The sequence below is a fragment of the Micropterus salmoides genome, unplaced genomic scaffold (assembly GCF_014851395.1).
Source record: "Micropterus salmoides isolate LMB-PRFRI ecotype aquatic unplaced genomic scaffold, ASM1485139v1 Ms_hic_scaffold_19, whole genome shotgun sequence".
NCBI lineage: Eukaryota > Metazoa > Chordata > Actinopteri > Centrarchiformes > Centrarchidae > Micropterus > Micropterus salmoides.
Window position 1 is genome coordinate 10,175,967 of NW_024041039.1, and position 9,864 is coordinate 10,185,830.

The 9,864-nt window shown below is 39.1% G+C and overlaps 1 protein-coding gene across 2 annotated transcripts; it reads right to left on the reverse strand.

The window, feature by feature from the left end:
- Window positions 1-210: 210 nt before the first annotated feature.
- LOC119910641 (MAP3K12 binding inhibitory protein 1) lies at window positions 211-9,512 on the reverse strand. 2 transcript variants are annotated; one of them, XM_038729350.1, is made up of 9 exons: window positions 9,361-9,512; window positions 8,351-8,467; window positions 7,893-8,096; window positions 7,208-7,304; window positions 6,783-6,848; window positions 6,195-6,353; window positions 5,628-5,722; window positions 649-687; window positions 211-564 (listed from the first exon to the last, which is right to left on the reverse strand). In XM_038729350.1, exons 1-9 carry the CDS (start codon window positions 9,478-9,480, stop codon window positions 472-474), a joined length of 990 nt encoding a protein of 329 aa, XP_038585278.1. In that variant the 5' UTR covers window positions 9,481-9,512; the 3' UTR covers window positions 211-471. The 2 variants fall into 2 exon arrangements, with proteins under 2 accessions (XP_038585278.1, XP_038585277.1); XM_038729349.1 differs by having other exon boundaries at window positions 5,628-5,725.
- Between the last annotated feature and the right edge of the window lie 352 nt (window positions 9,513-9,864).

Sequence of the window (9,864 nt, forward strand, 5' to 3'; positions counted from 1 at the left end):
AGGCGTCACCACGGGGTTTGGGACGTTCTACTATTTGCTGATATTTTAAAGACCAAGTGATTAATCGAGTATGAAAATGGTAAATTAATTGTAAATGAAACTCCTCATTAGTTGCAGCCCGTCAATAAAGGAATCACTGATTGTAATCAGATTGCACATTAAAGTTAACAGTTGACATGTGAAGCTCATGATCAAATTATGAGTCCAAGATTTCATAAAGGAAAAATACCTTTATTTAAGAAGCAATAATATCTTATTTATTAACAAAACTATTTTGAGGAATACAGTTTTTCTGTCTGTAATGACCCTGAAATAAAGGTCAAATAAAATGTTTGTGTTTTTAATCGCAAATTGCGTAAATGGTGCTAACGAAGAACTGAGGAATACGAAAAGAAACCACTCATGCTAGAAAGCATTAATAGACAGTGTGTTTTGAGCATTGGTTTGTGGGTATTTGACAGTGGACACTCTTTATCCATAACCAGGCCCGAATTCATTCACCCTCTTCAGTAGTGCCGCTTTCACTACACTGATCTTCTCATCCAGCTCTGTCAGACTGCATGCCTGAAGAATAAAGTAAGAAAATCTAATCAATCAATCAACCTCCATTTACAAAGTGCAGTGAAAGGAAACCAAAAAAACACTAACCTGAGCAGGGGAAGTCTTTGGTCGCTTGTGCAGGTGACTCTACAAAAAAGGAAAACAGGTAAACATTAGACCTTTTTAAATTAGCACAATTTCTAAATTGGCTCATGCTTTGAGAAGCATGCTGAGGTACTTGTCTGTCCCACTTCTTACTTTGTCTCAAGGACTGAAAAAATATTTACTCCGAGACACAATAAAATGGAAAGACATTAACCAAAACCAAAATACAGAATGTAGTCATTTAATTTTAAATGGTATTTAAAAAGAGAGATATCTGACACGTCCTTGGTCAAACTTGAACAGGGGATGTCACCATTACATGGCATTTGTGTAAGACTTGTGTTCAAAGTAATGTGTTTTTACTCCATCCACACAACACCAACTGTAAAACCTTCTGGAATAGCTTATTTCTAAGTTGCTGCATAATTTGTTAAGGAGCCTCCTTTGCTGTTCAGTGTTAAAATGTTGTTCCTGAAACCGTGGGCCAACTGTGTACAGCTCTTCAGCAAACACTATACTACGGTATTTTCAGAAATTGCCCAAAAAATTCCCCCAAAAAAGTGGTACTCCGAATATAAAAGACCCCATCAGTTTATTCAGAGACACTCGACATCTCTTGCTCTGCTCACACAAACATGCAATGAGTCAAAGGCAGATGGAGAGCAGCATACTCACAGAAGCAGCATGCTGTGCTGAGAAATACCAGTGTGAAGAGACATGCAGCATCAGAAGCACACTTACTCAGAACACTACACATGCGCTGGACAGACTCCTTCAAGATGGGAAATTAGAGTGTGTGCCACTGCTGAAGTCTGTCGACTTGAATATGAAATTCAATAAATAACTCACTGCCATCTTTTAAGTCTGCGCTTCTCTATAAAGCATGTTGTAGTGAAAATTAGTCATTTCTCGAGTGAACTGTCTGTAGTGACATCAAAGTTAAAGTAAATCTAACCAAACGCGTTGCATTTTTGACTCAAATCAACCTAAGTGTAACTCGAGGAGGGAAACGTGTTGAAGTATCAGGGCATATCAGGGGAAACTCCATTAGCATCACCCACAAACTCCTCTCAGCAAGTAGATTTCATTTTGAAATGATTTTCCCTACAGCAATCCAATATTCTACATGCCAATTTAGGCATCATACACATTAAATGCACCAACTGATGGAGGGTGTATGAAATGAGACTAACTAAAAATACTCTTTTAAGAGCTTCTTGCTAATACAGTGTGAATCATGGTGTGTCTAATTCTTGAGTGCAAATTCTGTTTTTTTTTTTCAATAAAAGTATCCAAAATACAGGACGTACAATAACCAGAGAGCCAAAAGGTAAACTGCACCAAAAATAGGTGAAAAAAAAGACTTTCCATTTCTATAATTTGTTATATTATTAGTTGATGTCTTCCCTTTTGGGAAGTGTTTCTTTTGGTAAGAATTTTCCTACCCTGACAGGAAAATTTGTATCAGGAGGTGGCACATGGTTGTCTACACCTCCACAGGCTAAGACAGAAGGTGCCAATAGCAGGGACTTAAAAGGCGCCCGATGGAGTTTCTATTGTTATTTTTTTTACCATCAGTAGTGCTATGGAGCCATGTTTGTCGCCCCTTTGTTTGTACTTGTGCACATGCCCAAGAGCATTGGTGACCCAACATCCTGCCAATAATTTCACAATTTTTCACTGCACAGCTACAGGTATGCGGTAATGAGCCAAGAAATTAATTGCTTCTCCAGCAAAGGCAGGGAAGAAGAATGCTAGCAAGTTAATACGCAGGTTTCAAAATCCTCAAAACAAGTGGCTTTACAAGTTTTTTTAGGAGGAAAGAAACGCATTCACCGGGTTTGTTAGACTTCAAGCATATATACAGAGTGTTTTTGTGAACAATACTGATTGTAAATATAAATTTTGTTTGTTTAGCAGAAACCTCTACAAGGCACATTTTACACTGGAGAACTGGCTAAAACTAAACTAAGCAAAGAATCAGAAGAAGAGGTGGGAATCACACAGTAACTTTTAACATGATACTATTATGTTGCTCTAACAACGGCTGTATGACAGTACAGGCAGTTCTGCAAAACACGATATATTAAAGACAATCATTTATGTTAAATCACTGGAACTGTGTAACTCCAGGGTACCCACAGAATTCTCCAAGTTACATTTAAGACTTTTTAAGACCTTTTTAATACCACCTAGGATGAAATTTAATGCTGATTTCACTGCCATATCATAAAAAAATCTGTATGAATTTAATAAAACATTTTATTATAATACACACATTCATATTTAATACACAATAGCTTTTTGAGTTGTGTTTGTACTCTGACAATATAAACTGAATACAATATTCACATATTAATGTGCGCTAGCATGTTGGATGTTTCCATTCACATAACGTTACCCTACAACAGTGGCGCAACGCCGACACAGACAAGGTCCTCATCTTATACTCAAGTAAGTAAGTGAGCAAACTTTATTTATATAGCACCTTTAACAGACAAGAGGGGTCACAAAGTGCCTCACAGTAAAAAATAGAATAAAATAAAACAACTAAAACACATAAAATACAAAACCATATGGCTAGTTAAATGCTTGTCTAAAAAGATGTGTCTTAAGGTGTTTTCTAAAAGTTTCCTACAGAGTCCAAGGTTCTCAAGGCTAAAGGAAGAGAGTTCCAGAGCCTTGGAGCCACCACACAGAAAGCACAATCACCTCTTGTTTTAAAACGTGTTCTGGGACAGTTAAAAGGTCTTGGCCTGAAGACCTCAGAGAGCGACCAGAAGTGTGTGTGTGCAATAGATCCAGGATGTAAGAGGGAGCTTGACCATGCAAGGCTCTGTAAGTAATGGTTAAAATGCACTCTAAAACCAATTGGAAGCCAATGAATAGCCTTAAGCACAGGGGTAAAGAGTGATCTCTTGTTGGTCTTTGACAAAAGTCTTGCAGCTGCATTCTGTACAACTTGCAGTTTATCCATGGAGGATTTGTTTAAACGAAAGTGTACACTACATTGCAATAATCCAGACGAAAAGAACTAAAAGCATGAACAAGCATCTCCATCTCTTTTTTAGTAACCACAGATCTAATCTTAGCAATGTTCCTGAGATGGAAGAAACAGGAATGAACCACAGATTTGTCAAAAATGACACCCAAACATTGCAGTCAGAGGATGATAGAGCACCACCACAGGACAAAGGAGCAGATTCTGACATATATGTTCCTATGGACACAGAAAAACTCCTGTCAGAAAGATAGGAGGAAAACCAGTCCAGAGCTATTCCAGAAATGCCCACAGCTGTTTTCAGTACATCAATCAGAGTGCAGTGATCCACAGTATCAAATGCTGCACTGAGATCTAATAGGACCAGCACAGAACATTTACCTCCATCAGCAGCCATCAAAATATCCTTTGAGACCCTAAGGAGGGCAGTCTCAGTTGAATGTTTTTTACGAAAACCAGACTGAAACTTATCAAAGATATTATGAGAATCCAAAACATTATTTAGCTGGTTTGCAAAAACCTTTTCTAGAATTTTAGAAAGAAAAGGCAATTTAGAAATAGGCCTATACTTTCTAAATGAAGCTGCATCAAGATTGTTCTTTTTCAAGATAGGCTGAACAACAGCATGCCTAAAACAGCTAGGGACCCTGCCCAGCTGAAGAGATAAGTTTAAAATTAAAACCAAACATGGGCTAAGTAAGTGTATGGATTTTAAAAGCAAAGATGTAGTTAAAATTTGTACAGGGCTTTGGGAAGGTTTCATCATGCCCACTAACTTAATGATGTCATTCAGGGTAATGGGACAGAAGGAGTGCAGGAACACCTGAAGCAGAGAAAGAGGCTTGCGGCAGCGACCTGAGATGCACAGAACACACACTGCGACCAGTGGTAGGGTTTCTCCAGGGCACCAGGACCAGAGCCCTGGGGATGTCAGGGAAGACAGAACGAAGACATGAAGGTCTGGAGTCGCAGTCAAAGGCCCCCAGCTTCAAGAGTTTTTTCAGATGAACCTCCCTGGCCTTTTTAATTGCTTTCTCTGCTGTCTACTTGTAGGTCGTATTAGGCCCTCTCCATGCCACATACAGATAGCAGTTGCAGTCGGACGTATGAACGGGGCTGCAAACTCACCTGTACCACTCCAGGTACATCCGTCACCGCATTCCACCATGGAGGATCCGATCAACAGCATTGTTTGGCGATCGTACACCCATGCAGTAGACACAACATTTGTTGACAAACTTAGTAGCAATATAGTGCAGGAAACAAACAAAACGAGTCGGGACAAACAACCAGCCACAGCGGTGAAGCCAAACACAGGCAACATGCCGTTGCTCCATTGATGTTGTAATGTTGACTGACCTGAAACCTTCAGGCGTGTGTTCCAGCTCCACTGTTTAATTAGAGCTCACCATACTGTGACTGACTCGCACGCCGATCCATGCTTGTTGTGCTAACTTCAGCGCCACTGCCCTCAACCTTGTCTGCCAACTTGTCCGTATCTTTGGCCTGATGAACTTCAGACACTTGCCCATTCTGAATTGACGAGCTAACATTAGCTTGTTAGTAGCACGTCAGAGATGTTTGGTTTTCTTTCCTTACAAGTGACTGATTGGCGCCAGAGCTTGGGTGCCAGAGCTCGTGCACCGCAAACACTCCACAGTCCAGAGCGTAAAGCTAAACACTGAAGTAAACAGCAATGTTACCTGTACTGCCGTATAACATTCAAGTCACACCAAATGGAGTTAATACTATTAACTATTTGGTCACTGCACTATGAAGCAGTTTTATCTGACCAATTCTTATAGACCACTGAAATTAAACTATTAAACACACTGTAGAGTCTCACCCTTTGTAATACACATACCAACAAATGTGGAAATGACATCCATTACTGTAAGACCTCTGTATGAACCCTGACTGAACACAGGATAATAATTATTAAGTACCTTTCATGCATCTATTCTAAAGCCACAAGACTTACCGTGGACAGAAAGTACTCGGGTGAGAGTCCCTCTAACTCCAGGATACGATCCTCCAGTTTCTTTAGTCTCTGGTAGACACTCAGTGGAACTGGGCCTGCTAAGGAATAAAACACCTGTTGAACAGTCTGAATAGTGATGGTTTTACGTGACAAATTAAACAAATGTAGGGTGGAGACTGTGAGTGAGGCATGTGTATAAGTGTTAAAGAGAAGCAGGGTCATACAAAAGTAGCTTAGTTAAACATTGACAATGTCACACTGATTATATCAGGTAAAAACAAATAAACTGGCTTTTTTATATACACGGACAATGATTGCAATGCCTTCATAGTCAGTGTGTTACATTTCCTTTACATTGTAATGGTAAATTGCTGTATTTAAAACATGGGACTTTTTCTGAAAAGGGGCAAATATTCCAGTTTTGTTGACGAATAATCGAGTTGCATTTAAGTTGAATTTTTGAGCAGATTTTTAAAAAAACATCTCTGATGACATGTGGCCTGTAAAACATTACATCCTGTGAGGCACACTGATTTTAGTATTAGTAAAACATTTGTGTCCTCTCACCTGTTGGAAGTTTCAGGTGAGTCTCAATGTTGTGGAGTCGTTCTTCTATCGCTGCATTTCCGCAGTCTCTTGCCATTGGCCCCCTCTGCTGCTCCCCAGTCTCTCCTTGGCCTCCCCCGCCGCGAGTCTGAGGTCCGTAAGTGTTAACCACCCGCGTAACTAGCCAGTCAAGCAACATAACACATAAACAGAAGATGTAACCCAATATTAACCAGAGACTAGTTGACAGTATGGTTTAACAGAGTCTTACCATCATGTACAGAGCATGCAGAGGCATGCAGGGGTCCTACAAAACCCTTGACATTTGTTAGGTAGTTTAGATTCATTTACAGTGATACAGTAAATCTGTCTGTGCTTTAAACTATTTAGCACTTGCACAAGTTGAACCAAACATATTTTTGTCATAATACATATAATGTACTGTTGAGTGAAACTTGAACTTAATTGTATTAATTAATTCTACAGATTTTGGACCTGTGACTTTTTCAAAATGATGTGTGTAATTTAAAAATTGATGGTTACAGTTTGTGAAATAAAGGTGTTAAGAAATGTCACATTGATAGTAGTGGCAAATATTTAATTTCTTACCTTTCACGTGGCTTTTAAAACCTGGATAAGGAGTGAAAACTGCATCTGTTCTGGCACAGCTGTTTTCTACAAAGGAGAATTTTTTTATTTAAAAATGTATTTAGAATGAAATGCAAAAGTGATCAGGAAATAAAGTACTTATACAGCATATTTTACTTAAATTATAACTATTAGATCAGTGTGTCCTGATTTCTATAACTGGTGTCTCACACAGGCTTTGAATTTAAAAAAGAGGCCCTCTGTCTCGTGTTTTTCTGGACTAAGCTGGTTGTGTTTTGAAGCCGAATGTGTTAGCTACTTCAGCCCCACTTTTGGAGCAGTTCAGCCTGACCTCTCGCCTGTGGAAATCAGCTCTCTCCCAAACATTGGCAATCTGTGTGCAGGCTCCCTCTCCACCCTGCCCCCAACCTCTTTCCCATTCTCACCCTGATTGCAGTCGATCACGTTGCAAAACTCGCGCACATTGTTTTCATTGATCTCCATCTGCTTTCGTTCCATAAATGCAGATATTCTTCGCTCAATCTACAGTTGCAAAGGAGAGACAACACAGATAATGACAAACGATGGATTGATAAACTATTGACACATGTTAAGAATGCAATGAGGTCTTTTGCCTACGAAAGTTTAATGATCTGAGGAAAACAGGGTGCAGTATTTTACATAACATGGAATGAGGAATGTAGTAGGAAATTATTCCAGGTAGCCAAAAAAACTGGTATTGCTTGCCATCATCACATGATGGAATATGAATATTGTGTGCTTGGCTACCAAAATAAATGCACAACAGAATGGGGCCTCTTGTCCTTCATCCACATGCAATCTCAGAGTAATGAGCATCCACTTCATAATCCATCAAGGGCCTGGCCCTCTCTCAAAACCCTCCAGCAATGTGGTCTGTTCTACCCGACCACAGCACTACAGAACCCCTCATTCTCTGCTGAACTCGGCTTATCAGATCTCCATCAAACATTTGCTTCATTGCGGCACGTCATGTGCACATCATTGGGAGCAATTACTTATGATTATTCATTTGTTTGCTGGAGAGAGTAAAGAGGGCTCTAAAAATGTCACTGCGAAGAACAGCTGACAGATCTGCTGACTGAGACCCACCTCTGACTTCCTGGCTCTGATCTGAACCATGACGTCATCAACCACTGAATTGCTTCCTGCGGCCTCTGAGCTGGGAGGATGGTGCTGAGACGGTGTGACCATCTGCTCTTTGAGTGACGATGAGGCAACAGCATCATCTGATGTGTTGTCTTTTGTAGATGTTGTATAACCATCCACCAATGTCTTTAGGTTTTCTGAAACAGCCTATATACAGTTGCAGCAGAAAGAAAATTTCATTAAAGAACATTTTTTTTATTAATGATCCTTTCTAACAAGGAAAAATGTTATGAAATATTATTTGAAAGCTTTGTGCTATCTCAATTAATCATGCATTGGTCATCAATTCAAACTTATTTCAGCAAACTCTTTTAGCAGCAATACAATAAAATCATGTAATATAACCAATGTAAAAATACAGAAATAGCAATTAGAAATCTTGCAGTATATAGCCCGTTCACCTGTAATTTAGTGATATGCCCCTGCAAAGAGTTGTACACATGTGCATCTGGAGATGATGGAAGATCCACGGCGTCAATGTTGACTTCTATTTTCAGAGCGGCATCATTTAATTTGAGCTTCATTTAAAAAAAACAAACACAGTGAAGTCACACTGCCCTGGACATTAGGGTGCAGATTCAGTGTTTAACACATATACAGTCTATGGTTTAACATAGATAAGCATGGTCTGAGGATAATGCACACACACACGTCAAGTCACGTTAAATTACTTACCCTAATCTATTAGGATTACTGAATTAGTCACTTTTCAGGGGGAAAAAATGCCAATCTGAAAACTTCATCTTGGGATCTCAGGACTTGTGATGGACCATTTTCTAAACAAAAAAGTATCTTTACTCTAAGCCCTTTGTAAAACAGTGGTGCAAAGCCACTGTGATAATGATACGAATACTAAAGATATAGCTCATGTACATGATGAAAGTAAAATAGGTGCAAGGAGATTTATACATATAGAAATGCTATGTAAACATGATGTTTTTCATAAATGTTGAACTTATTCTTGCTTTCCAAGACAAATGGTAGGAAGCATCACATAAGTACGGAAGAATGCAACCAATACTATGTGAACATTACTTATCATTTAGTTCACATGTTAAATACAGGTTGCAAGGAAGAACTAAGGAGCTGTGTACGGGGTAAAAGTTAGTAGTAATGACAATAAATGATGACATTTTCTTTTATTTGATGAGACGAACGAAGCAGCCATGTATAAACATGTAAATGACTATGAGATGGTTAAAATAATTTAGCAGAAACCCTAGCACGATTACTTTGTTATAACTCGATTATCAAAAACACCGCCTGAGTAACGTTACCTTTAATAATGACTGAAGTGAGACGCATCTCAGGTTCCATCAGGGCGCTAAAAACATTAGCATGTAGCTAGCTAACAACACGGACTAAAGAAACGTCGGTCCGGGGTACATGGCTCAAACAATTGTCAACCAACCTCTTTCCCGAAGTCTGCAAGCAACTTCAGTATCACACACATACAGTCACTGTAGCTGGACATTTCCCTGGATTCATTACGAGGAGCATGACTTCCACTCAACTTCATTGTCTCCGCCATTGCAGTTCAACGCCAGCACAATACTGGCCGCTGATTGGTTAGAGTGAGACACATGCGCGCGCACACACGCATGCGTGCACTGACTATAATGTGAGGGTAGTTGCTCAGAGCAGATAATATAGTATAGATTCTTATAGTAGGCTACACAGAAAATAACATTTTTGGCTCTATGTGGCATGGGTCTAAACCTTTGAATATTTATTTCTGTGTTTCTATATTTAGCTCTATTTGCTAAAAATTGTTTATAGGAATAACTATTTTTAGTATTTAGATTGCTTTTTCAATATGTGCCTGAAAACGAAATGTCCTTCAAGATAAAGATTAAGTAGGAGTCCTGTTATGAAAACATGTAAAAAGTAAAAAATTACAGAAATATATAGGCCT

Coding starts and splice junctions, on each gene's coding strand:
- LOC119910641 (XM_038729349.1), bottom strand. CDS start 9,480: ATGGCGGAGACAATGAAGTTGAGTGGAAGTCATGCTCCTCGTAATGAA. Junction 8,468..9,360: donor TTGCAGACTTCGGGAAAGAG/GTTGGTTGACAA, acceptor TTTTAAATGAAG/CTCAAATTAAATGATGCCGC. Junction 6,849..7,207: donor CGTGATCGACTGCAATCAGG/GTGAGAATGGGA, acceptor TCTCCTTTGTAG/AAAACAGCTGTGCCAGAACA.